The sequence below is a fragment of the Leiobunum rupestre genome, chromosome 10, assembly GCF_980474605.1.
Source record: "Leiobunum rupestre chromosome 10, qqLeiRupe1.1.hap1, whole genome shotgun sequence".
In the NCBI taxonomy this organism is placed as follows: Eukaryota; Metazoa; Arthropoda; class Arachnida; order Opiliones; family Sclerosomatidae; genus Leiobunum; species Leiobunum rupestre.
In genome coordinates, this window is record NC_143393.1 from 43,654,068 (window position 1) to 43,682,034 (window position 27,967).

At 37.2% G+C, this 27,967-nt stretch overlaps 3 protein-coding genes across 7 annotated transcripts; 1 reads left to right on the forward strand and 2 right to left on the reverse strand.

Annotated features, from left to right (window-relative positions):
• Positions 1–5,440: 5,440 nt before the first annotated feature.
• On the reverse strand, positions 5,441–6,951 carry LOC149925988 (cytidine deaminase-like). 2 transcript variants are annotated; one of them, XM_090160910.1, is made up of 5 exons: positions 6,839–6,951; positions 6,651–6,773; positions 6,470–6,584; positions 5,635–5,689; positions 5,441–5,572 (listed from the first exon to the last, which is right to left on the reverse strand). In XM_090160910.1, exons 1-5 carry the CDS (start codon positions 6,858–6,860, stop codon positions 5,480–5,482), a joined length of 408 nt encoding a protein of 135 aa, XP_090017036.1. In that variant the 5' UTR covers positions 6,861–6,951; the 3' UTR covers positions 5,441–5,479. The 2 variants fall into 2 exon arrangements, with proteins under 2 accessions (XP_090017036.1, XP_090017037.1); XM_090160911.1 differs by having other exon boundaries at positions 6,651–6,764; positions 6,839–6,896.
• A 570-nt stretch (positions 6,952–7,521) lies between these two features.
• Icmt (isoprenylcysteine carboxylmethyltransferase ste14) lies at positions 7,522–8,933 on the reverse strand. Its single transcript, XM_090160487.1, has 4 exons — positions 8,502–8,933; positions 8,166–8,427; positions 7,875–8,092; positions 7,522–7,808 (listed from the first exon to the last, which is right to left on the reverse strand). Exons 1-4 carry the CDS (start codon positions 8,703–8,705, stop codon positions 7,626–7,628), a joined length of 867 nt encoding a protein of 288 aa, XP_090016613.1. The 5' UTR covers positions 8,706–8,933; the 3' UTR covers positions 7,522–7,625.
• Positions 8,934–9,012: 79 nt separating this feature from the next.
• Positions 9,013–27,924, forward strand: Ack-like (activated Cdc42 kinase-like). Of its 4 annotated transcripts, none has more exons than XM_090160483.1 (17): positions 9,013–9,139; positions 21,662–21,953; positions 22,022–22,219; positions 22,284–22,433; positions 22,503–22,694; positions 23,095–23,192; positions 23,257–23,533; positions 23,595–23,713; positions 24,598–24,765; positions 24,862–25,001; positions 25,062–25,184; positions 25,254–25,423; positions 25,494–26,053; positions 26,211–26,942; positions 27,091–27,234; positions 27,300–27,369; positions 27,727–27,924. In XM_090160483.1, exons 2-17 carry the CDS (start codon positions 21,705–21,707, stop codon positions 27,730–27,732), a joined length of 3,396 nt encoding a protein of 1,131 aa, XP_090016609.1. In that variant the 5' UTR covers positions 9,013–9,139; positions 21,662–21,704; the 3' UTR covers positions 27,733–27,924. The 4 variants fall into 4 exon arrangements, with proteins under 4 accessions (XP_090016609.1, XP_090016611.1, XP_090016608.1 ...); XM_090160482.1 differs by lacking the exon at positions 9,013–9,139 and adding an exon at positions 21,001–21,435; XM_090160484.1 differs by lacking the exon at positions 9,013–9,139 and adding an exon at positions 21,001–21,435 and having other exon boundaries at positions 24,598–24,747.
• Positions 27,925–27,967: the final 43 nt, after the last annotated feature.

The following is a 27,967-nucleotide window of genomic DNA, read 5'->3' on the forward strand; positions in this document are numbered from 1 at the left end:
GGGGGGGGGGGCTAAGTTAACGACAGCCCCCCCACTTTCGATTTTGATAATTAAAACGTGACTAAAAGAAAGCACCAACGATGCACTACCATGCACCACAGAGATTTCTCATTGCACAGCACTCGTTAAGGAAATATAAAGGGTATTAGTTAAAATAATAACGAAATGGTTTTTTGGGGGGAGGGTAGTTTAACGACAGCCCCCTCGTATTCGAATTTGATAATTTTAACGCGCCTATACGATTGCACCCTTAATGTAGTACTATCCACCGCAGTTAGTTTTCATTGCATCGCACTCCTTTTGGAGATATGGCGTATATTCCGTATCAAGCGTTCGGGGCGCTCAATACAAAAATATTAACGTTAGGGCTAGGTTAACGACAGCCCCAACTAATGATCTTATTTCCAAAATGACTTCTCAACTGTAAGATAGTCGACATTTTTAGCTGCTTATAAAACATGCGTAAACGCAAACGTCTACGGTTTTTCCTAACGTTGGAACAGGAAAGTCGTATTACGGTTGTCTTATTAGCACCGGTATATAAATTCTTATTAGCTGCTGAAACTGTGTTATAGAAAAATGAAGATCAAGCTTAGCTTCTTAGTCGCGCACGACATCAAGTGGCTTAATCTGAAGTCAAAGTAAAGTATAGGGCCAATAATAAAGTTGCGTATTCTAGATTTACAGCGTGTTGCGGATAAGAGAACCGAAACGTTTATAATTTATTCTATCCGTCCCTGTGAGTTTAAAATATCAAATGACCATGGTCCTAAAAAGCCCCGTTTCAGAATTACGAGCTCTCAAAAATGGGTCTGAAAAACATCGAAATCAACGGTAATGTGAAATCTTTATTCTTCCTTGACCCCAATGGTTTTCATAAATTTATCGGTGGTTTCTTAGCGATAAAGTGATAAACAGATTGTCAAATATCAAAAGATCATTAAGAGATCGTTCAGGAGTATGCACAACCGGTTTTTGAAATTAATAATTAGTCAATTTTTCCAGCTTAAATTTAGTAAATCTTTCACGTTAATGATAAAATCAGCTGAACTCTTGTAGTGAGTGATACGCAAAAACCAAGGACAAATAATGAAATTGTTATAATTAAAAAAAAATAATAATAATTTTTACAACCTCTATTCTAAATGTCCACCTTGGGCTTTAATACACAAACGACAACGGCGTAAAAATGATTGACGAACGTTTGCAAAGATAAAAATTTTATGGGTTCAAATCGGGAGGCCGGTGGAGCTCCATCGTGCAAGAACCACATTCGCTGTCTAGTCGCTAATGGGACGTCATCCAGTGGCTCTGGTAAGGCTCGTTGAAGAAATTCATTTATCGTAGGCGGTAATAAGTAGGGTTCTACTAAATTGTCTCCAAAAATGCCATACCAGATGTTGAGACTGAATTTCTCTTGGTGCGATGCAACAACAGCTCTGTGAGGGTTGTTTTGGCTATACTGGTGATTTTTGTGCAAATTGAGAATACAATCTCGGGAGATATTGGCCACATCCCGTGCTAGGATGATACTTGGGAACTGCGGATCATCCTGCGCACTGTCCAGAAACCACTGGCAGAAGTTGATACAGTGAGCCAAAACAACACTAACGGAGCTGTTGTCGCATCGCACCAAGAAAAATTCAGGTGGGTAGGACGAGGATGAGCCATTCCATGACCGGCACGATCTCCCGATTTGAACCCATGCGATTTTTATCTTTGGGGACATCTCAAAGACTTTACAAAACCGAACGCATGTTTTATAAGCTGCTAAAAATGTCGACTATCTTACAGTTGAGAAGTCATTTTAAAAAATAAGATCATTGGTTGGGGTTGTCGTTAACCTAGCCCTAACGTTAATATTTTTGTATTAAGCGCCCCGAATGCTTGATACTGAATATACGCCATATCTCCAAAAGGAGTGCGGTGCAAGGGAAACTAACTGTGGTGCATAGTACTACATTGAGGGTGCAATCGATTAGGCGCGTTAAAATTATCAAATTCGAATACGAGGGGGCTGTCGTTAAACTAGCCCCCACATGAATAATTTCAGATTTTTTTATATGGGAAAGAGCAAATTCAATTATATCTCATAAAGGGGTATGGTGCAATGAGAAATCTCTGCGGTGCACGGTAGTGCATCGTTGGTGCTTTCTTTTAGTCACGTTTTAATTATCAAAATCGAAAGTGGGGGGGGGCTGTCGTTAACTTATCCCCCCCCCCAGAAATATTTTAATTTTTTTAAAAGCTTGGAAAGAGCAAATTCAATTATATCTCATAAAGGGGTATGGTGCAATGATAAATCTCTGTGGTGCACGGTAGTGTATCGTTGGTGCATTGGTTTAGCCACGTTTTAATTATCGAAATTGAAAGTGGGGGGCTGTCGTTAACTTAGCCCCCACATTAATAATTCAAGATTTTTTAAATTTCCCGCCTTTTTTGACGGTGCAATAAAAAAATTGCTGGTGCATACTGGTGCACCATTGGTGCATTCGATTAGACTTGTTGTTTTTATCAATACCAAATATTAGATATTACGGTCATTTTATGTTTTTTTTAAATTTCACGCCTTTCATGACGGTGCAATAAAGGACTTTGGTGGTGCTAACTTAATAGAGCCCCAGAGGCTACTTCATCGCGTACGGATTTTTATAGCAACGGACGGTGGCATTATTGAACCGTATTCGTAAAAACCTTTCTGCAATTCATTTTTATAATAATTGCACTTGTTCTAACACTTAATTTGTAAAAGTAAAACAATGATTTGGCTCAAAACATGTTCATTTTTCACAGACAATCATTACAATAACATGAGGCGTAAAAACATTTGGGTAGTACCAACTTGTTATATTTCATGACCTATTATTTCAGTGACAAAATGTACGATTTTGACCATATTTACCAACTCCATTAAAGGTTTTAGAGTATGCTCTACAACTTACTCATTGAAACCTTTCGTCTACCACCTAGCGTTCAAAAACTACAAATTCTAAAACCGTGAAAAATTTCACGATTTTTCTGAAATTCACAAATAACAACGATCTCCACCGAGAGAGTACATACTGAAAATTTCTCATTTCTAGAAGATATAGTTTTTGGGGAAAATGCCTGGGCTAGAAGAGTCAATGATATCTCGTTCGAATGTAGATACATCGCCATTGATAACCTTTCATAAAGTTTTCAAATCGGAGCCCTAGAAGTTGGGCATTTGCCCAATTTACTATTTTCGGTGGTTTTGCTTTATGTGGTAGATATTTTATTTAAAATTAAGTCCGATAACGTTAAAAAAATATTATTGGATAGGTTAGGATTCAGCGGACCTACAACTTCGGTTATATCAGTAAATATTAAATTTAAGTATAGTTTTCAGGGTAATTTACGGGACCCCAATTTTCGTGGTTTTATATTTTCGCCTAAAAATCTACATACAGTTCCTTAATTTAAGTCCGATTTCCATGAAAGTTATATTTTTGAATAGCTGTGGTTTACATATAACCTAGAGTGGCAAATACGTTCCTTAATTTTAATTCTAAGTAAGATTTTTTGGGCAGCGTTTACGGACCCCCGCAATTTACAACATTGTAAATCCGCGTGTTTATAAGGGTCTACGCGCCCATTTCCCTCTAGCATTTTTCAAGGCCGTTCAGAGTGCACCGCGCTTTCAACGTATGACCAGAAGTAACAATTAAGTATGACACTGATTGACCTAGTCTTCGGCGTATGACCAGAATTAATAAGTGTGACACTCAACGTAACAAATAAGTGTGATCAGAAGTAACAAATAAGTATGAAACTGATCGAACTAGTCCTTGTCGTATAACCAGAAAAAATAAGTGTGACACTCAACGGCTGACAAGTAGTAACAAATAAGTGTGATCAGAAGTAAAAAATAAGAGTGACAGTGATCGAAGGAATCTTCGATGCTTTCAAATTATGAGTAGACGTAACAAATAAGTGTAAATACAATTATGTGTGACCGTGGATATATATTGGTTGTGATACCGGCGTTGCAGGTTGCTGTGAATAGCTCAAACAAACTTAACACATTAGAAGTATTGTGTGTATTCTGACCGTCGTACGTCTTGTTTAATTCAAAATTATTCGACTAAACTATTTGATTTGGTATTTGACATAGCTAAACAATGAATATTTGATATTGGATTCGGTCCTGAAAAATATTATTTGTGGTTTTCATTTCAAATGTCGCGCCAAAAGAAACTGGGGGCGCAGTAGTCGCTTTATTCTTCGCCACTGGTTTCGGCGCGTAATTTAAATGAAAAGTAACAATCTGATATTACGCAAATTAATTTAAATTTCAATCCTATTGTATAAAACTGAAGGTATACCTAAAAAATAGTTCCGTCTTCTGTTATTAGAGATGCCCCAACGGGAAAATGGCTGTATTGAACTTCATAGCATCTTTGCTCAATTTTATCAAGAACGCATAGAGGTACTAACAAGAATGTATTGAAGTTACAAAGAATATTACAGCATAGCATTAACCCCTGGTACCATCCTCATAGCTTTTGTGGAGAAAGTTCGTCTGCATTTAAGGCGCATTCAAGGTCATACCATATAGCAAACTTGAATGGGAAAGCAGACGAATTTAACCTACAAAGGCTGAGAGGATGGGAATCAGAATCCTGTAGTCCAATATTCTTAGTCACTTCAATACATTCTTGGTACTAAGAACTATGAACCTTAACATTCGTCCATGCTGCCTTGTTGTTATACTTTCAGAAGCAGTCTAAGCATTGGCAAAGTCATAACTTGGATATATATATTAATATTATTAATCCAAGGTCATAATTTCATGGCGCCAAAATTTAAGTCCTTCATAGTTCTTAGTAAGTATGCGTTCTTGATTTTATTAATCGATAAATGCCCATCATAAAGTCTATACGAAAAATATATTTTTTTAAATGTGCACTAAACCTCTATTGAAATAAACGTATATCCTCTTATAATAACTAGCAGACGAAAATATTTACTTAGGTTCAAACTATTTCCGCTAGATGTCTTTATGGTATTAAGTTCAATGGCTTACACGTTGTCAAGCCAAAACGTTCGCGCACGCCTTCTGCGCATTCATCATGCAACGCGCGAAATTCATTTGGGGAAATGCTTAGTTGAGAACATAACCACTATAGAGGTGCATTTTGAATACCTACGGGTATGTGATCGTAAAAAATCTTGCCTAGACCTTTGCTTATGACTAGGAATATGAAAACTCGGTACTTGAATCCTCCTAGCTTATTATAGGCCTAGAATCGAATTAATTGCCTCGCATGTAGCGAGTAGCATTTACCCACGCCACCGACGGAGGAAGAGGGCACTGAGTCCTTGGTTCTATATTATCGTTCCTCAGGGTTTCGTCAACTTTTGGTTTGAAGATCCTGTAATATAACAGCTGTTAAGGGGTCATTAATAAAGCAACCAATGTTAAAAAGAATTTATTTCGACAAAAGATCATAAAAATTTAAAAATGATGAGGTAGTAGATCTTTTAAAGTAAATTCGGTGTATGTTAAATCGGGTTTAGTACAAATCACTTTCATATCCATATTTTTAAACTAAATCGAAAAATTGGAGAAGTAATGTAAAAGTTATATATTTGTAATCTTTCACGTGTTACCTCGGCCAAAAACTGTCGGCAAGATCCACAGGGATAAATGTAGTCGTTTTGGTTCCTAATGAAGTGAAAAACATAAACAGGGAGATCGGCTAAATGGTTGAAATCATAAGTAACATAACATTTCGTATAGTGTCTAAGAATCGTTTGAAAAATTCGGGTCGAATTTTACCTTCCGTCAAAATTTGAAATTTCAAGAGTATACCGAAAGTGACATAATTACCAAAAGTGTGTCAGTGTAATCGTGAAAGTTGGTAGGGAAGGGAGGGAACGAAGGTCAAAAGTAGAACCTAAGGTTAAACTGGGTAGGACTCTAGTAGGCTTATTATTGTTTTTTGCCACTCGACGGAAATGCTCCCGCCATCTATCTTCGTTTTAATACAAAACACGAAAGAACAAACCAGAAAGTGAGTCCATAGTCCATCCTCGCCTAGCCTTCTATGTAGCAGAATCAAGGATTCTTTATAATCCTTGGCAGAATTCAGTAAATCTATACGCTCTTTTTCGCGGTCTTTTCGACCCCTCTTTTTGGCCACCCGCTAGTCGGCTCTTACCTGAAACAACCGGTGGGGGGGTCTAAGCTCGGGTCTTTGGTCCCAGGATATGGAGAATGGGGGTTAAGGAGGGTAAACTCAACATGAACGCGCCCAGCAAAATTCCCAAAAAAAAAGAGTGTAAGCATTGGAAGGTATAGGAACTGGCACCCTTTTGATAAGTCACTTTTGTCACTAAACTAAACCTCGATTTCACAATAGCTCTGAAAATCAACGTAGTGATAATTTTGGCTAATTGTCATACTTATAATTGTTATGGTACTCATGCTTATTCCGAAACCTACTTTGACGAGATAGCAATCGCGACGAAATTTCTGTGACCATTAGAAACTGCTTTTACTAGAGCCGTTCTTTCGGCGCATATAGTTAATCCCAACGTTGAATTTTCAACATTGCAGCCTGCAAACATTGGTTTAAAGTTAAGCCCTTAAAATTCAAATTCGTTCCAAAATACCGGATATATACCGGTGAAAATTGTTCCATCCTCGCAAAGTAAGGCTGCTCCGACGGGAAAATTGCTATATGGACTGTACGTTTGTTGCATACCTTGTACGCTTAGATCTATTAACTTGGCAACGTCTAACGAAACTATTTTAGTAGTTTAAAATATGTTTTTTTTTTCTACGATGGAAAAAACTTAAAAAAACGCTTACCATTTTTTGCTTCTCCCTCCATATTTTTTTCCGAGTTTTAACTCTACACTCGTCGCTATCACAGATTAGAAATTATCTTCAAACTTATTTAAACGAATTGAAGAGTGTTATATGACGATGTCCGCGATTTGAGTGTTATTCAAGTTATCTTGACATTTTTGTCAAAAAAGAGGCTAGCGGGATATTTCCGAAATTTTATTTAAAACAACCAAAAGCCGTTTTCTCTTTGTGCGCATGTATCTATAACAGATACAAGAATACATATGTAATGTTAAAATACCTGTATATAGAAGAAATAATAGCAATTAGTGACAGAAATAATAACCATAATTATAATATTATTAAAGAATCTATGTTGTAAACATGGCGTAATGAAACTGGTTGGATTTTTAACTAGCTAGAAAATGTAGGAAGTTTCCCATATTTGGTTTTGTTAATTAGTTTTGGAATTTTATAATATTCTAATAAACCTTTAGAGTATAAATTGTATTATACATGTACTTCCTTCATTAAGAGGCGGACGTATCAACAAGATAATATAATAAAGAGAAATTTTTATCAAGAAACTGTTTTTTGGCTAAATTTTGTTAGGAATAGAAAATTAAATTATTTTTTGAGTTAATGTGATTTAGGGTAACAGAGAATGTAAGAAAAATGTTCAATGATTTCAAATATTTTAATGAAATTATATTTTGAATGGCAATATTTACAGAAATAAAATTAACACATTTTTATTTTGACTTTGACAACAACCTATCATCATCGATAACAGATCTAGGAATAATATTTACAATTCAAGCCGGTAGCCATAAATAAAAGGAAGACCAGTACACACTCTTCTTTGATAATTCACGTAATCTTCCCCAAAGAAATTTAACAAAAGAATTTCTTCTTCCAAGACCCTGTGCTTGAAAAACTTCCAGGAAGCCAATGCGTAACCCACTAGGCATATGGGATTGCATAAAATTACCTATAATAGATGGTTACGAGGATTTTTTAATTCTGAAAATGTTTCTCTTCAAACATCCAAACTTACTTGCGTCCCTACAGACCACCAAAACCAACCAACGTAAGAAGGATGTCTGGTATAAGCGTATATGCCGTGAGTGACCAAAACATGACCTTCTTCGCGATGACTTTGAATAATGTGATTAAAATTTGAGCCTGCTGTTATCATTGCAGCTTTACGGAGGATTTCACCTCCTACACATAGAAACACCCCTATCATGCTAATCCACATGATTTCTTTCATTTCTGAAATTATATTTTATGTAAAATAAGGTTCCATTATATTAACTAAATTGAAATGCATAGATAATCTAACAACCTGGATAGAAACATCTCTCGAGAACAAATTCCATAAAACTAAAACCAGCCGCAATGCCATATTCTTTACTATGGTTTAGTAAAAAGGAATCTATACTAAGTGTGCGAGGGTTGATGATGGCAGTGGTTAAGTACTCAGAAAAATGGAATAGAGCGAGAAACATTAAATAAATCCCAAATATTTTCCACGATGTCGCAGCTTGGTAGCATATAAGTAATCCTAAACTGAATCCGGCGCCTAATAAACAAGCTCGCCAAGCAATCTATAAATAAAGAAATCATGTTTGTAAAATGATGTATTTGTGCTGTGATCTTCATTATCGAGAGTGTTTATTACTTTATATGGGTACCCTCGCTTTTTATATACGCTATATAGTAGACCTTGCGCGCAGAGAGAATAGATGCAGAAGAGGTGAAGCCAATAATCTTCAATTATATAGATGCATGTTTGACCAAATAAAGTTAATAACATCAAACTTAAGACGGTACATCCCACCAAAAAGCAATATAAACTAATTCTTCCGCTTGTAGACAAAACCATTTCTATAGCCAAGGCTTGGGGGTTTCAGGGCAAAATTTAAAATTTCAACGTTTTATACTTAGTGAGCATGATTTTATCGTTAAAAACTACTATATAGCTATGTTTACGTAAATAGTTTTAATACAAAAATATAGATATTTAACAAGAAATACTGGTTAAACCAGAAGCATATTTTTCAACTCGACAATCGGCGCGAACTTTAACCTCATTTGCTTTTTTAATAAAGTAAGAAATTTATGGATCATAGATGGCGACAGTTTCTCAGTGCTTTTTATCTACAAAATTTAGAAGCAGAAAGAAATTAAAAATCAAGAAAAACTGCAGTGTGCGCGACTGACGCGCATTTTAAAATTCGTCAATTTCGATATTATTGCGCGTCCTGTCACGACATTGCGTATTTTATTGAAAGTTCTTCAAGAACACGAAAATATTTTGTAAGTCTCGCTTATTTATTTATTTACTAAGTTGCGGGATTTTCAAAATTAATGTCAGATGTGTCGTAATGTATTCACCATGATAAACGATGGGGGGATCAGGGCTGTTAATTTATTTATCGTTTTTTTTTGCGAGGGGCTCCCATTTTTACTTTCCATAAAATGATTTCCAGATGATGACAATTTTGGTACCCCAATAGATCGGAATTGATTAGTACCCGCGGATGATTTAAATTTTGGAAGTTATGTGAGGTTACCCCTCAATGTTAAAATAACCAACAAAAAACGATAAATTACACGACAATAGACTAGTTAAATCTGCCTACTCGATCGGAATAAGGAAATAACATCCAAGTTGCTGAAGCGTTCATTTCCTTGTTTGTGTCCAGGCACTAGTATGAGATTATAACTCTGAACGGGGCCCATTATCAATGAAGGGATGCGGGGAATGATATCCGAGCTTTTTCACCCCTTTTACCTTCCCCCTCGCTTTCGATGTTGCATCAATAAACAAAGCTACGGCTTTCACGAACGAAGTTGCATTTGGCCTGTTAAAATGAAAGGGTTCATTGATATTTCCGATTTTTCTACTTCAAAAATAGGACCGTGCGTTACCACCCTTGGGTGGAAAAAGGGGATTTTGTAAACAAAATTGGGTGGGGACTGAAGTTGCTCTTAAAAAGTAAAAATACGATTCCCATTTGGTTTCACGCGTGACTTGTCGCTGCTACACCGTATCTTCGTAGCATTCTTCTAGGGTGGGGAAATGTTTGTTACGCGAGTTGGGGATGCCCCCCCCCCCCCCCTGAACCCCCATTGTTTTCCTACCTATTCCCCAGGTTTCCTTTTCATTTTCGTGATTTCTACGCGCGTTAACGAGCGTAACTCCGCCGCCGCTTTGAAACCGATAATTTTCTGTATACTTCTTTAGGCGGTGTTGACCCTTTTTCGCGTTAAAAACTGCTTTGTTGGAAACGGCTATTGGTCACGAGTATTACATTTCGTTTAACCACGGACACTGCATCTCTGGTTTGACATAAATTACAATTTTATTCGACGAATTTTGACTTAACGATATGACGAGTTAGGACTTAGGCCAAGGCTTAGATAGTGGAGTAGCCTCCTGCGAAATGTATGTCTGTTAGGACAATTGACGCTTCAATAAAACCTCTCCAAGGAAATCGCCAAGAAGTAATATTTCCGAGAGCCAGGAACTGCAAGTGACTGTTTATATAGTGCTTGTTAAAATAATGGAAATTTTTCACCTGTACGGTATGCAACAAGTGTTCCCTTTTAATCAGGTAGCTTTTTTGACCTATTAAGGCTTTGCAAAAACACGATGTTCTGTTTACAGATGAAAGGTTTCCATTATTTCAACAAGCACCATTTAAACAGTGATTTGCAGGTCCTGGCTATCGGAAGTATTACTTCTTCAAAATTGGCTTTTCGGTTAGAGCGGTAAGTCTACCTTATCAAAAACACTATAAGAATGTCATTGGTCCTTCAAGGGCTCCTTATGCCAAGCACACACGGGGTCTAATTAATATTTTGAGGGTCTGTACTCTGTAATGAATAGCAAGCTGTTTTGACGCACTTGTTCGATGCCTCCACTTCCAAGTACTCTTGACAGTGCTATATCTCGTAAATGAGTTCAAAGGCCTGACGCGGAATGTTTTTTTTTTACGCGCTAGAAACATTGAACAAAGTTCATAAAGCAAGCCATTTGTCCGATTGTAGCCTAACCATTTCCCGGAACCTTAAAGAGCTCGAAATAAAATGTGAAAATATTCGATACAAAACTCTTTCCTAGTGAACAAATATATCCTTACATAAAATACCCCTCCAAATCAAACAACCAGTTTTCATTTATACTGCCAAACAGGGTTGAACATAAGGCACTAGTCACGGCATTTGATTACTAAAATAAATGATTATAAAATTAGTGAATAAGTAGATTAGTCCATTATGAAAAGGGATAATAAAGCTAAATCCTAAACAAATTTGAAGAAATTTAAAAAGTTACTAATAGCTCGTACCGATAGGTCTTCGAGCTAACAAAAAGACGCGAAACTCGGACCAAATAGATCTTCGAGTGAAAAACTAAATTAAATAAAATAAAATAGCCAGAAATTCCAACGGTAGACCGGTTTCGTCCTATTTGGGACTCGTCTGTACCGTGCGGGAAATCTGGCTTGCGACTATAACACCAAATAGAGAACCGAAGCCTAAATATTAAAAATTTCAAAACTAAAATAAATGCTCTGACTACGGGTAAAGCAAAATACGGGCTGCCCTTCTTGTTTTTATACCCCCATTTTTACCCCCACTAATCAGTGACTACTAAAATAAATTTATATAGTAGGCTCACTAGTCAGGCTGACTACTAATAAAAATATCCTTATTTCCAGCCCTGCTGCCAAAGCCGTTGTCAAAGTTCTGGCAGCACAGTTTGGCAGGGGGGCGGAGACAGTAGGGGAGGATTTTATGGAAAGAACTTGAAAGTATTCCAACTATTTTTGGGTCGGTTTTCCAAAGCGTATTTTATTTTCTTAAGAAGGCAATTAACGCTTATTATCGGGTTACGCGTTAAATTTTCGTCTACTTTTCTTTCTTTATGCCTCGGTTTCTGTGGAAACCCCTCCTCATAACTCTCCCCCAGAAAATTAATGTTCTATCACGCTTGCGTTGGGAAATGAAATTTCGTCGTTGTATCTTTCAAATTACTCATTTTCTAGAATTTAGTTTAGTAGTACGAGATAAATTAGGGGCCTACTAAAAATTGAGTTCTGAGGGTAACAATTAGATTAATTATATCTTCACGCTACCCTCTAATTGCTGGTTCTCTAATATATTTCTGACGACAAATTGTCTTTGACAGAAAAATGGTTCAGTTTTTGCGAAATAGTTTTCAGTGTCGGCTTTATTTGAACTGTTCTAAAATACTTTTACCAACCTTTCATAATGACACGTAATGATTTAGATTTTAGAACAGTAAGTGGCCTAACTTCCTAAGCGAAGGTAATTCTTTTAAATAAACAACCAATTTTAGTTAATGTAATTTATATAATAATAAATTAGTATAGAATTCACTATCCTAAAAATTAGTTTGGCAAAATAATCGAAATTGTTATTTCTAAATTATATAAGCCTAGTAAAAAATTTGGTCAAAGGGGGTAAAACTGCCCGGGTTAAATTTGAACACAGAACCCTTCCTAGTGAACATTTTGACAAATTTTAAACTTTCTTAATTGAATATATTTTGCGAGTATTTTGATCAATTTTAAATTGAGTATTTGCTAATATTCTGATTAATTTTAAACACTCTAAATTGAGTATTGTTATTTTGATCAATTTTAATCTCTATAAATTGAATATTGCTAGTATTTTAAACTCTCTAAATTGAGTATTGCTATTTTGATCAATTTTAATCTCTATAAAATGGAGTATTGCTATTTTAATCTCTATAAAGTTGAGTATTGCCATTTTGATCAATTTTAATCTCTATAAAATTGAGTATTGCTATTTTGATCAATTTTAATCTCTATAAAATGGAGTATTGCTATTTTGATCAATTTTAAACGCTCTAAATTGAGTATTGTAGTATTTATATCAATTTTAAACGCTCTAAATTGAGTATTGCTATTTTGATCAATTTTAAACGCTCTAAATTGAGTATGTCAAATATTTAGATCAATTTTAAAAGCTCTAAATTGAGTATTGTAGTATTTATATCAATTTTATGTGGTATTAACATAAAATCTGTGAGTAGACTTAAAGAAAACGCTGGTTTTACCTCTTCTCGAGCTAAAATGAGATGTTTCCGTAGTACATTTTTTCTCAACCGGATGTTGTAGTTGGAAAGTATAGATCGTAAAACAAGTAAAAGAAGATATAGCTTAAAACACCATCTCGCACGTGTCTTTTATTTTTAGGGACATCCATACCCAACAAGTAGTCGCGTTATATTATACAAAGAAAGAATTTATTTATACTTACTAACAATATGCCTGTAAATAAATTCGCTTCGACTGCCCAACTTGTTCTTGAAATTGTGAAGTCAAACCTATGAACGAATTCATTAGCTCTATTTAGTGGGAGAGCTGGGGAAGCTTTGTAGAAGCACGGCCAACTTGGACACTCGCGCAATATCGGCCAACCCATTCGCCGAAATTCCATATCGGCGTTCAGCTTGTTTTTATATTGGCTTCAATGCAAAAACTATTCGAAATATAATTTTCCGCTATGGGCGCTCAACGCCGAGATACATTTTATTTCGTAGGTTAACATAGAATCTTCAACGAATGGGTTGGCTATTGCACGAGTGTCAAAGTTGACCGTGGCAGTGAGAAAAAAACAGTAAACAAGAAGGCACGTTAATTTATAGAAAGGCCTATTTAAGTTGAGACTATCCGTGGTCATCATTATCGTATTTTCCCCCGACAGGAGGACTGTTCAATAAAACCAGCATTATCTCTTTCAACTAGGAGCAACAAACACAGCACCCCACACAAGGAGAACGCAACCCGTCAAAAGTCGTGCATTTTCTTGCGTACAGTTTTCATTGGTTAGACGCTTTAGCGCCTGCTGCCGTCGGAAGGGGATAATTCGGAAATTAATATTAATAATAATAATCAGCTAGGATAATAGTAAATACCCAAGGCGCACCGAGGGGCGCACCACCTTAGGCCTAAGTCATAAAGCGACTTATAATGCCATTAAACAGGTGGCCGGGTTACGATGCGTAGGAGGGTGGTGGCAAGCCCTGCATGCCACGCGAGCCAACAGCTCCCTAAACTACAGTGGCGGCTTAAAAAGGCTGGGTCCCCGGGGCGGCGGCAGTGTTTTGTGAAACCCCCCAGGACCGTGCAGAAGTTTTCACGTCCGACCGTCTTCTTCAAGTTTAATCGTTCTGATTTGCACCCCCCCCCCCCCTCGAGCTTCTCCGATGGCACCCCTGGCTACCCTGGTGCCCGGTGCGGCTCGCCCCCCCCCCCTTAGGCCGCCACTGCTACACTAACTATTGGCGTTAACCTCAACAAGTTTTTATGGAAGAGGAAACCGAAGAGCTTCCCCCTTTCCGTAAAACGCTCAGCGTAAAGGCTCGTCCAATGAAATTTGTACACAACACTGCGTTAGCGTATTTAAAGGCTAGCTGCGTTCTCCTTGTGTTTCTGCTCCTAGCTTTCAAGTATGAAGGATGTGAAAGTTTAACCAGATTTTCGACGGAGATAAAATTATTTATCTGGCAAACCTGTGATCAGTTTCTAAAAAAAATGTCTAGAAATGCTTTAAAATGAACCAAAGTTTTGAAACCAAAGAATAGAGACCGTTGCTAGTCCCATAAACTTGGTCGAATAGTCTTTGTGAAATGTGTGGCCGGTTTTTCTTAAACGCGCCCCCCCAATCGACCGCCATTACCTTACAGTCTACGGGGAGGGTGATGAAAAAACCGGTTTTGGGGGGATGAAATTTCTGCGGTAGAGCTCTTGCTCGTCGCCGGTTGCCTGTACGATAATGGCGGCGCCCAGACGTTCCTAAAAAGAGTGTTATACGGTATAACACTCTTATATCAATGAGATACAGGGCTGATTTAATTTTTGTTATTGGGAGTTACATCGTCTTAAGTAGAAATAAGTATAGTTTTGTTTATATTATTTGAAATATTTTGTAAATGATATCTCATTTTCCTTAGAAACACCAAATTAACTATAACTTAAAAAGGCTACAATAGGCGCTTCAATAAAGTCCCTTTCTCTTGTTACTTGACGAAAATGGCGATCGCTGAATGAAATATTCCCGTTTGGTCCGGAAGCTGAGCTTATGTCTAGAGAATAATGATTTTTCAAATAATAAAGTTTTCTCTTAAACCGAATCAGTGAAAAATCCATTGCTTTCATCGGTGGTGGGACCTTCTGTTGGTGGGGGGCCATAGGCCTAGTCCTTAATCCGGCACTGTGGCTAGCTAAAGAAATAAAAGAATACACAAGCCAAATTAAGTCAACTAGGTTCGACATTCACAAAAACGCAATTTTTTCTTTAATTTTAACTTTTCAAAAAACAAAAACGGTGGGGTGTCGAGAATAGACGCTTCAATAAATTATCCTCCAAGGAAATCGCCAAGAAGTAATATTTCCGAGAGCCAGGATCTGCAAGTCACTGTTTATATAGTGCTTCTTAAAATAATGGAAATTTTCCACCTGTACGGTATGCAACAAGTGTTCCCTTTTAATCAGGTAGCTTTTTTGACGTATTAAGGCTTAGCAAAAACACGACGTTCTGTTTACAGGTGAAAACTTCCATTATTTCAACAAGTATTATATAATCATTAATTTTAAATGTTAAGAGATAATGTCGGAAATTGTTAATTTTGTAAATTTCATTTATTGTAACTCTCGGCTTGAAAAGGGACCGCGGTCCGAAAGCTCGCCAATGTAAATAAACAAAAAAAATTTAACCATGAAGTATCTTGGCTTTTAAAATACTGTTGTTTTTATTTTTAAAGCATTATATAAACAATACCTTGCGGGTCCTGGCTCTCGGAAATATTACTTCTTGGTGATTTCCTTGGAGGATGAATTATTTAAGCGCCTATTGACGCAAAAATTATCGCTTAGACTTAAGGAATTTTTTTTTCTCGACGCAAAACCTCTCTTAGGCTTAAGGCAATTTGTTTTCCTCGACGCAAAAATTTTCCATTAGGCCTAACACGAATTTTAACCGTCGACGATCGGTACCTAGGTGATGGCAAAGAACCTTGGACCTTGCTTGGACGTATCATAAGCAAACCCCACACTTTCAAATCGCATCGCCCTTCAGCGTTCCTGTCGAGAGAATCGCTAAACATATCAAGCCAAATACAAAGATCATGCTTAAAAACATTAGATTATGAACTAAAAATATTAGGCCTAATGTTGTTCGCGTAGTGTAAATATTTCCAATATCAGACACAGTGTCGCTAGAAGCGGGGCTATTCTAATATAACCAAGTGTCCACATGGGTATTAAATTACCGGGACGGGTATTTGTCCAAAAATCTGACAGTGCTGTAAATTTTTATCGAGCTGAACATGAGAGTCGATGTAAACAAAGATAATATACAACTGACGTCGTCAGTACCCTAGATTCGAATTTAAATATCTTTCCGATTGGCGGTTAAGTAACGATGCGATTACCTACTTCCGGCTCGTGACCTCCGAAAAATCGGCCTCCATCGGTTTCTGATTATGGCGCTATCTATTGTTGGTTACCATGGTAACAATGGAGCTATTTTTTCGGAGTACCGGCAGGAAGTGACTAAACGCTGTTGACTACGCGCGAGGCAGTTATTTCCAATCTAGGGGACGAGCATATCTTTGACCGGAGCAAGGTTCGTACAAAGATAATAGAAATCTGATTGACGGTTTTGTAACGAAGCGTTTACCCACTTCCACCACGTGATTTCCAAAATGTCGGCTGCCATAGTCCTATAACGGCCAACTTTGATGACGCGCTGCGGTTCACTCCACAGCTGGCCGCAGCGTTGCCAGGCGTACCATAATTATGGTACACTTCAATAATTTTACTTCGAAATCTTGGTCGAACCATAATTTTAGCCGTGTACCATATGGTACGCTTTTTTGCAATAATTTCCTTAAGATATACCATATTTTCAATAATTTTTACATAAATCGAATATTATGATTTTTATTCATGTTCAGCCCCATCCAAACAAAATTGTCTGGAGCTGTAACTCACAACTAAAGTTACTAAACTCAGTTTGCGGCAGTTTGACAGTTCCGTTCTACTCAGCTCCAGCACGATAGCGCCATCTCTTATTTTTCCCTAAACACAAAACCACCGACTTCCGCCTTAATATCTCTAAATTGGGTTGTCTTGACTCATGTTTCATAATGAAAATAATATTAAAATTTTAAATAACTACAAGTTCTCTGAATAAGAGGAAATGCAATAATTTTTCCAAGAATTCAATAATTCTCGATCAGGGGTGCAATAATTTTCAGTTTTTAACCTGGCAACGCTGGCTGGCCGTGATCAATTGGAAAGCTCACAGAATTCGAATCTAGGGTACGAGGTATGTATTATCTTCGGTTCGTATTAGCACTAGAACAGGAAAGTTTTTGTAAACAAATAAAATGGCGTAGCCGAGGTTTAAATAGCAGCGCTAGCATTCTTTGTTAGAAGATTCCATTTAAAGAGGAACAATTTAAGGTATAGAATGTCCGTGGTGTCCGGTAGTTAAAAACTTGTTGAGGTTCACGGTAATAGTTAGTGTAGGGAGCTGTTGGCTCGCGTGGCATGAAGGGCTTTCCACCTACCTCCTACGTATTGTATCCCGGCCATCTGTTTAAAGGTTTAGTTTTACTTTTAGATTCGGAAAAATGAGGTGGAAATTCCGCTTTATTTAACTTTGCAAACAATGTATTAGACTAATCATGGAACTTACAATTGTTAGTTAGTTAGTTCCATCATATGTAACATAATCACTCATAAGTATGCCATAAAAGTATTTTTGTTAATGAAACCTTGTTCACGGGATATGACGTAAATTACGTCACTTACGAATTATGCGTCATCAATTTTACTGATGGGAGACGGAAGTTAGTGATAATTCCTCGCGCGTTTCTGGCTTTGCCCATGTCAATAGCTCGTGCCTCGCGATCACATGATTTCATTTCCATGGTTACCTTTTCAATAGCGCAAGGATTATAAGCATTTTTGCATTTTTGGGTCCGCTTAATGTATGTTCCGCGTGAATTTTTTTCAATGTAAATGTTATACAGAGGCATACTTATGAGTAATTATGTTACATATGGTTCCATGGACTAATCAAGGTATGAAAACTTTTTTTATTTTTTTCGGAAATACAGAAAAATTTCCGGAAAAAAAGTCCTCGGTCATTTTCCGACTTACAACACTAGTAAACTCTTTGGTCAGACAGACAAAATTAGCCACATTAAGCAACCCCCCATAAATCGGCTTACGTTAAAAAAAACCCGCGCGAAAAATGTCCCCATTGATAAGCTGTTGAGGGGGATTTTCATAAAGAGACTGGAGGCCCGAATCTGTTGGCTATTTTTGGGGATGTCGGTTAAGTAGGTTATCAAGAGATATCCCCCCCCCCTTTAGCGCCTATTTTTTTGTTTAAATGTCACAGCGACGTCTGGAGCCAGCATTTATTAGCCGTAACCTTATGGCCTCCCCCCTTTCAATTTTGCTTTTTTTCGAGCTCAGAAGTCGAGACCCCGCCGTAGAAGTAGTAATAGTTGTAGGAATCAAATTTCAATCCCGCTCGAGGAAAAATAACTCGGAGCTATTGCGACATTGAATTCGGGAATAAATGTTATTTTACCCCACCCCGTCCAATCACGTGTGACTTTAGTTTTACTTTGCTCCTAAATCCGAAATGTTTTCGTCATTTTGTTCTCGTACACGCGCGCTTCAAAAAATACTACCATAAGTAACGTAATAGTGATAAGTATGACACTTAAGTATGTTTATTGTTGGTGATAATGAGGTTGATTTCAGAAATCAGAAAATTATTTATAGATTTCAAAGCACAATTTTCGCGTTAGTTTCGATATTATGGAACTGATTCTCCAGAATTTGGGATTTTTCTAGGGGATTTCAAGATTTCTAAAATCGTTTTTGTCTGTAGTGTACTGGATTTTTGAGAATATCCGGACCCTTCGTGCTGGTAATCGAATTTCCCAGCTTTCCATATTTATAGTATCATAAGTAACATAACTATAAGTATGGCACTTCCTTTTGTTTTAATGCTTATTAGCTGACTGAACATTTTTTCGCCCAGCTCCATCTTGGACTCGCACTTGAACTGAGAAGCAGTAGTATGTTTCGCCTTAGTCATATAGGCAGCTAACAGTTCGACGTCACACGACGTCACCCATGCTTTTTCCTATTGGAAAAATATTCTACCCAACATTTCGGCCACAGTCAAAGCTACGGAGTGTTAGTTCCCTATTTAGACTCTAGGGGGCTCTGTGCTAAGACGTTCTCTTGATTGTGCAATAGCTATGAATTCTAATTTTTGTTAATTGACATTCTTATTGGTATTATCATAAGTCTATAATATTGTACCATAAGTTTGTCACTTTGGGGAATATTTTAATGATAGCTAGTAACGAAGTGACGTCATCACCAGAAGAAAATCTCCCCCTAGCGAGGCGTTGTCAAAGGCTACGTGTGACGCGTTAGCAAGAGGACGCAAAACATCGACGAAGCCCGTAATGCAGTCGTGTCTTGTGAATAGCTCTCAGTAAAATTTTGACATCTGAAGAGTAGGAAATGTCACGCTTATGTAAAAATATTATACACTTATGGTATTATGTTACTTATGGTACGACAATAAAAAATTATCCAGGACAGCTTTCCTCACCAGCTTGTTTTGCCGGTTCCACATTCGTCTGTTTAGAAATTCCTAAAGTGACGTAAATCCTAGTTTCCAACATTTTTCCAAAAGGTGGCGCTAGTAGTCTACATCGAGAAGACGATTTGATTTATTTATCCATGTCATTGCCCATTCCAAAAACCCACGTAACGGTCATTGGCGAGCTAAAAAAAGTAGCATTAGGAGAAAAAAAAGAAAGTGTCATACTTATGAGTATTACGTTACTTATGATAAAATTCCTGGATTTAGCACATTTTAATAAAACTGTACTTTAAACGCGTTTTTTCTTTCTATTCATTAAATGCTTTTTATCAAGGTCAAATGCTATTTGCCCCTGAGCTTTCTTAAATATGTCTCTGATTATTAAGAAACAAAAGCCGGAAATGTTTTTATTATATGTAGAAGTCTACGCTAATGATTAACTACGGACATTATTTCTTTAAATTATTATTTATAACCCACATCAAAAGATGAACCAATTAAAACTTCAGGTGTTGTAAAAATACCAGATGGTTCAGATGGCATTACTAACTTCTTAAATTTTCATGACGAGAGCGAAAAGCCGTGACGTACTCGAGAGGTACCGCCAGAGGGGGGGGGGGACATTGTTTCATTAAACGGGGGGGAAGGGTGGCACTTTAATTGCGATGTTTCTGGGGCCCCCTTTGACAATTATTTTGGACGCTTTTTATACGCCAACCTCCCCCCGCCCTTATCCCCTCGCACGGTCTACTAACTTTAACCAAACGCAACCTTTGTGTTTTGTTATCGAGGAGGTTTAATCAACTCAAAACCCTTTACCACCGACAAATTTAGCGTCCCAGAGTCGCGCAGTTTTCTTATTTTGAAATATAAAAAGATAAGTTGAAAACAAAGAGAGTTCGTTTAGAAACTCCATAGTGGGAGAGTAAAAAATAAATATACAATTTTTTATATCGCCTTAGAACATCTAAATTTTAAATAAAACCCCAAGGTTATTTTACCCAAAAATCAAGGATTTTAGCCCCTAATGTTCTATCAAAAAGTACATGGTAAATCAGAAAGAAACCCACGATGGATTTTTCCGTTTTATTTTACTAAAAGCGCTTATAAATGTCACATTTTTGCTAAACGCTAACAACAATTTTAGCGTTTTTTACCCCTTACAAGGCTTAGATAATGTATGTTTTCTCACGATTCTTCGAGGGTAAAGGGGATCTACAGATCTATTACTCATCTCGCAATCTCTGGCGGTTTTTTTTACACGCTTTTAACGTAACAACATCATGTTGTGTACCTAATATTATGTTTTTCGTGGGCTTAAAACCTTTTTATAGAGCTGTCATTATTTTTTCTGTCTTTCACAGTTCATTCCCGCATCCCTATTTTCCCCCTCTAGATAACTATGCCCCCCCCCCCAACACATTTTACCCGTCTACGCGTTACGGGAGTAGGAAGGGGTCGTGAAAGCGTAGCGTTTCGGGCCCCCCTCACTGGAGTTTTTTCGGTGGATGGGAAAGAGGGTCGAGGGATGAATGTGTCGGTAAAGGCGCAGCACGCGAGTCGCTGCTTTCGTTGGAAAGCTGAAAGATGAGTCAGTGAATGATTTTAGGTTCATTTCTCCAGCGTTGTTTCCTCGCGTTTTCGATGACTTTCCGCCGTTTTTGGAATTGTGTAAATGATTATTCGTGTGAACGCTGATTTGCTGGATAAATTACGTTTCCGTCATCGATACAACTTGCTAAAATCTCGCCTAGAAATTGCGAGGAATCCACGTTTTTAGAGTCCGTTTTCCTTTTTCTGGTTCGGTTTCAAATTCAGCGTCGAACATCACCTGACAGTTTAACGTGACTCGGGGGAGTAATCAAGGCTGCGCGGGTAGTAATACTCGCTGCTCTTGATCAAATTATCAGGTGAGAATCGGGTTCTTGTGATACTTTGTCCTCGGTAGTTGGGAATATTTTAGTTTGACAGCCAGTAGCATAGGGAAGAACCGGTTTCTTTCACGGTTTTTGGGTTTCCAACTGTTTTATCAACCCTTTTAAAATTCCATATTAAATTCCGGATAGATGACATTCTGCGTTTCTTCTCATTTTTATTAATTCCCTAACTTGTTCTTATCTTTTTTCTTATTCCTAGTTTAATGTGATTATGAAGTGACAGAAACTGCAACGCTTCCATAATGTCTACGAGTAGTAGCGTTTCTGCATCAACTTCATGGCCAAATTTGTACGAGTTTCTTTTAGAAGCCGAACTAGCCCATTATTACAATGCACTGAAGAATGATCTGAAAATTGCCACCATTTCTCAACTGAAATACGTAGAGGAGGATGATCTCGCTCAAATGGGAATGAGTAAACCCGAACAAAGAAGACTAAGGAAATTTTTCAACAAGTATTACCCCCAAAACTACATAATGAAGATTAAAAAGGTAAATTTGCTGGTTTCTCAACCAATTTCGACTCAGCCTTAACATTTTATACTGTGTTTTTGGTGTAGATGATTCTTCCGAAACACAAGGAAGATCCGGATCGTACCTCAATTTTTTTGCTGGATTCATCTCAAGATAGGAGCAGCGTTAGAGTTCCTAGCAAACACATAATATCAGCAGATACGATTGTCATTAACAAAGAACTGGGAGTTGGTGAATTTGGGGTTGTGCAACAAGGTGTTTGGACCAATGAGGACGGTGAAAGAGTAAGATTACATATCAATTTTTCATTAACTGCCGAAAAACTAAATAAATTATTACATTTTGCAGATTCAAGTAGCCATTAAATGCCTTAGTAAAGAACGTATGCAAAATAATTACATGGAATTTTTAAAAGAAGCTGCTATTATGCATACAATTGACCACGAACACATAGTTCGATTGTACGGTGTTGTTTTAGATACCACTGCTTTAATGCTTGTAAGATTTGATTCGTAATATCATTTTAATGTTATTCCCCCACCAATTTAATTTTGACTTTATCTTAAGGTAACGGAGCTGGCTCCTTTGCGCTCTTTACTAGAATGTTTAAAAGAACCAGCTTTGAGGCTGAGTTTTCCAGTAATTTTACTTTGTGACTTTGCACTTCAAATTTGCGAAGGAATGAATTATTTAGAGAGCAAACGACTCATTCATAGAGACTTGGCTGCGAGAAATATTCTTGTGTTTGCCAAAAACAATGTAATATATTATAACTACTATTTTGATATTTATAAAACCAAAAGTAGCATAAGACCCAAAAGTGTGTCAGCTGTACCTTCGCACCTATTAACATTTCTAGTTAGACCTAGTCACACTATAGACTACATAACCTACTAGTTGGAATAGTATTAGAAACTTTTTAATTAATCTTTAGACTGGCGCGATTTTCTCTCTTCGATTTACTCGCCCGTAGACATACGTTCTAAAACGCCTCTCTCGTCGGAGCTGGAGTAACTCTATTTTGATGACATATTTTCCGACCCCCGCTTCGTTTCCCTTTTTTACTTTGCAACAAACTCTCATTAACTACTATACCGTTCTGACACACTTTTGGGTCTTATGCTACTTTTGATAAAACTAATATTTTCAAAACAAATAGGTGAAAATCTCAGATTTTGGTCTCTCTCGCGCGCTTGGAGTTGGGAAAGACTATTATCAGACAAACTTCAATGTGAATCTCAAGTTGCCAATTGCCTGGTCAGTTTAAATTTTTTTAAATTAATTTCTAAATTTTGGATTTACAATTTTTTTTATCAATTAGGTGTGCACCGGAATGTATAAATTATTTAAGGTTTACTTCGGCCAGTGATGTATGGGCTTACGGTGTTACTCTGTGGGAAATGTTCAGTTATGGTTTTCAACCGTGGGCAGCTTTAACTGGCCAACAAATATTAGAAGCCATAGACGAACCAAATTTTCAACGACTCGAGCAACCCGAGTGTTGTCCGAAGGAATATTACACTTTAATGTTGAAATGTTGGCAACACGACCCGAACAAGCGGCCAAAATTCTCCGAAATACTCAACAGTCTTCCGGATGTATGTCGATAAGCTTAAGAATATTATATTTCATTTGGTGATGAGTTTGTGTCATATATAGTGTAAAGCTGAACAAGTACAAGCGGTAAAGGATTGCTTAGATGTAGCTGGTAGCCCTAAAGCCAAAAAAGAAATGTTACAGTACAAAATTGGTGATGTTATTACCGTTCTTGACAAAAGGTATGCTTTTCGCTTGCTTTTTGTGATTAATCATTAGGGGTGTGTAGATAACCATTTATCAAAGCTTATTGGTTCGGTTAATCAAACGGAATTTTCCATTATGGTTTTTTGAAAAAACCGTAATCGGTTCAAAATTTGTTTTAGGGGGGCTCATAAAGTATTCCATAATTTTGGTTATCGATTTATTACTTAAGAATTATTTTTAATTTGGCTAATCGATTTCAATTAACTTATTTTTTGAATTTCTAAATAAATATCCGAATAAAAAAATAAATATATAGAGTATCAGAGTTATTATAACATCTGTATCCCTATTTTCAACTGAAAATATTAGTGGGATAAAGGGGGAGCCGAAAGGTAGAGAAGGATCCAAAGTGAGGTCAGAGGTTTCTTTTTTTTGGGCAGCCGCTTTGGAAGGAAAAAAGCTGGCCAATTTAAAGGGGGAAGCCGCATGTTTGAGATACGTTTAGGTTTTACTTTCTTCTCTCTACATCTCTCACCACTTCAGAAACTGCCTTTTTATCAATCTATCTCCCTAAAACTGTAAAACTTTTAAATTAGGCTAATGCCAATTTTTTGTTTGAAGAAAGCTGTTTTTTAGTCTTCAGGTTACGATGTCAGATGAAACCTCAGCTGATAATTAGGTTAATAGTTAATCGTTTATTATTCTAATAAAAACGATTAATAAAAAAAATGATTAATCGATTAGGAAACTGAAATTTTTAAAATTGAAGCCGATAACCTATTTCCAAGTTTCTATAAACCGATGACCAAACTGAACTATTTTTTTAAATTTAACTGTTATTCGATATCCAAACCGGTACAAAAATACATAATCCGCACATCCCTATCAACTATTGATCTAATGTTTTCTTGAAACGCAGGCCTGTTACTGACTCAACTCAAATGTGGAAAGGAGTCTCAAACAATGGGAAAACTGGTCTGTTCAATCCGGCAAACACTGTGGCTTACTTAGGACAAAATTTGCCAACGATGCGACCCAATTTTGTGAAAACGGATGGAAAATCAGGAGTGTATGCGAGCAGGAGAAGGTTTCTTTTAAATAAGCGCTTGAAGCCTGCTTTTTATTACCTTATTGTTTAAATTAAAAAGGGATTTTACAATTTAATGTGATTTGTTTGTTAAAGGTTACGAACTGACATGATATCGGGACCGCAAGGTGATTGTAAACATACCGGACATGTTGGATTGGATGGAGCCTTTTTTGGTGATATTTCTTTTCTAGGAGATAAATATCATCAATTACCCAAACAAGTTGTGACTCCTTGTAAGTTCAATTCAATTGGATCTAAATTTGAGTTATTTATTTTTATTAAATGCTGGACAGATAAACCTCAAGAAGACCGGGAACAAAGCTCATTAACTAGAGCCTCATCAGATCTTTCGGATAAAGCTCCGCTTTTATCAAAATCACATTCCTTGAGTGATGGGAAGAGTGGACCCGCATCTGGTAGTTAAATTGCACAAACTGGCTCAGCTAATAATGACAATATTGTCTTTAGCTTATCTTATCTTTTAGAAACTTGGTCTGTGTCTGAAGATGGGAAACTTGCAAAGGCTAGAAGTCTGCAAAAACAGATGATAAACGGTTCTTCTAAAGGCCAGGGAACATCTCACGAGTACCATGAGATAAGTGACGATGAGCTTGTGGATGACGATTTTGAATCAATGGAAAGCCCCCAGTTTGAGGTGAGATACACTTATCACAAAATACTCCAATTTTTTTTACTACAGTCAATTGTTATCTATTTTCAAAAAGAGCCTTGATTTTGGACCCTCACTGATGGACGAGGTATTCAAAGCGCTTAATACTTCCTCAGTTAAAAGTGATTTTGACCTGGATGATCAACAGTCCAATGAAAGTAACAATGTTCGAAATGAAATTAAAGAAATAACCTCTAAAGTAATGGGATCCAGAGATGGCTTCAATACTGGTAGCAAGAAAAAGCAGGCTACCGTTAAACCAATATCGGCTCATGATCAACAGACTTTACAATCAGCCATAGCCATGGCTAAAGAACTGGCTTCTAAAAGTATGGTTGAACTGGATGCCAAATCGGGCGAGTCTGATGATGTTCCCGAAAGCCCCAAGACTCCCAACTCTCCCGGAAGACATCGAAAGTTTTCTTTTAAGTTCAAAAGTAGTCCTAAACAGGAGAAAAGGAACTTCAGCAAAGAAGCTGAAGCTATTCCTGATATTCAAGATACTTTATCGGAAGAAGCAAAGGAAGCTTATAATTCTCTAGTAGAAAAGGGTCATTCGATATCAGAGATAAGATCAGTTGCTCCTGAAATACATCAATTCCCGATACCCTCTAGGTAATAATTATTCTCAATATTTTATAATCCCATAAATAATTCTTTTTAGTGTTCTCAATTTCAAATTGTAGTCCTCACCCCTTTCTCGGTTATTTATGGGATGACTCGAAACCTTTCTTTTGGCCTTATATAGATACCTTGTGTTTTGAATGTTTAGATCTTCGTTGAGATCTCAACCAGTTACAGAAGTATCTGATCAAGAGAATGAAGCTGTTGAAGCCAATCCTTTAAGAATTTTAAGGAGTGGCGTACCTGTTCGACCCAAAGTGCGCGGCAACAAACACGGTATCCCCGCTAGTGGTAGAGCCTCGACTCCCCATTCAGCCGCTGTTGCTAGATTAGCGGCCAACGCTTCGTTTTCCTTCAATTCTCATTCCAGTAACACTTTAACGACAGCTACTGGCAGAGCAGGACTGGGGGCACCACCTCCCCCTCCTTTGAGCCTCTCTAAACAGGCCGAGGAACTTGATCTGAAATCTCATTTGGAAAATTCTCAAATTGATTCTGAAATTGATCCGGCTAACCCTTTACCCCTGCCTCCTCGTGATCGAACTAAGCCTTTGCCAATCCTAAAGCAACATACGAGGAAACACCCCTTGGTAATGCCGGTTGAGAATCTGGGTACAAAAGTTACGGAACAACTTTCTAGTCTGAAAGCTCCTGTAATTAACCAAGGGTTAGTTGATAGAATTGGAGAGCATACTTACAGCAATGTGCTTGTGAAGAGAGACCGGACTATTAGTGATAGCTCAACTATCTCCGCACCAATTGCAGTACCTGAAAGTAGTTCTCCTGAATCTCCCAGTGTTGAACATTCACCCTCCTCTAGTCTTACTTCGCCTACCTTGTCTAACGAAGGCAAACATTCTGCCATTAAAAAGCTCTCGGAGTTAGTTTTTATTTGACAATATGTTCAATCGGGTCATCCCATAAATGCATTTTAGCTAATTAATAAATATTTATATAGAATTAGTTAACTTATGGAATGACTTGATGTATTGTGCGTTGGAATTTTTCACTAAATATAATTTTTTCAGCCTGGATGACTCTTTTGAAACTAGAATACAGGCCCAAATTGACTGCCTAGATGAAATTCCCGAGGAATCTGTGTTGAAAAAGACTGACCATGTTAGTTGCGAAGATCTGTTGGAGTTTGCAATGGACAAACCCAACACCAACAGGTTATAATTAAAAAGTTATAGACCCATCATTACTTTATATCAAACTTATTTGCGCATTATTATAGAACAAGAGGCAGAAATCAAGGAGCGTATTCTGATGAAGTAAGGATCATGCAAAAAGTTCTAACGAAGGAGGTATTTTACATTTTTCCATGTTAATCAATACACTATTATTATCACGCATAATTTTTCTTTGCACAGTCACTGAAGCTTTTTAATAGCCAATATTGCTACTAGATCGAGCTTTTTAGCATGTATTTGAATTTAACTAAGTTTAAAGATATAATTTGCTTTGGAAAAAGGGCGACGCTTTACAGAGCTTTGTTAAAAGCTTTTTGATGCTTTTAACCAAGGCTTAGGTCAGTCCTAACCAAGGCTTAACTTAGTCTTTGACAATCTGATCTTGTAGTATGGTATATGCAGTATGGGCATGTTATTTTGCGTGAGCCTTGTTTCTCTTTGAATTTTGGTATTATTTTTTCCTACTTCTAGGTTTGAAGCAAAGTAACCTTGTGTACCCTTTTGGTTTCTGAATCGTAATAACAGCAGGTCACGCAAGAGGCTTGTCTTCGGTCACTAAATGAGACCGACTGGGATATTCACAAGGCCATCAAATATCAAAGACTTATTTGCATTCTTGACTCTCATCTTGTGCCTCCGTTAAACAACTATCGCGAAACATTAATTAGCTGTAATTGGGATGTCCAACAGGCAGCAAACTTTTTGCTGGCAA

Bases quoted from the DNA above. Each gene is read 5' to 3' on its own strand.
- LOC149925988 (XM_090160910.1), bottom strand. From the start codon at position 6,860: ATGGAGGGAGAAGCAAAAAATG. The intron at 6,585-6,650 runs GTATATATCCGG...CAATGTTTGCAG, and splicing joins GGATGGAACAATTTTCACCG to GCTGCAATGTTGAAAATTCA. The intron at 5,690-6,469 runs GTAGGTTTCGGA...TCACTTCATTAG, and splicing joins GCGATTGCTATCTCGTCAAA to GAACCAAAACGACTACATTT.
- Icmt (XM_090160487.1), bottom strand. From the start codon at position 8,705: ATGGTTTTGTCTACAAGCGGAAGAATTAGTTTATATTGCTTTTTGGTG. The intron at 8,428-8,501 runs GTAATAAACACT...CTTTATTTATAG, and splicing joins AGCGAGGGTACCCATATAAA to ATTGCTTGGCGAGCTTGTTT. The intron at 7,809-7,874 runs GTAAGTTTGGAT...CATCTATTATAG, and splicing joins GGTGGTCTGTAGGGACGCAA to GTAATTTTATGCAATCCCAT.
- Ack-like (XM_090160483.1), top strand. From the start codon at position 21,705: ATGTCTACGAGTAGTAGCGTTTCTGCATCAACTTCATGGCCAAATTTG. The intron at 22,695-23,094 runs GTAATATATTAT...CAAAACAAATAG, and splicing joins TTGTGTTTGCCAAAAACAAT to GTGAAAATCTCAGATTTTGG. The intron at 25,185-25,253 runs GTAGTTAAATTG...CTTATCTTTTAG, and splicing joins GAAGAGTGGACCCGCATCTG to AAACTTGGTCTGTGTCTGAA.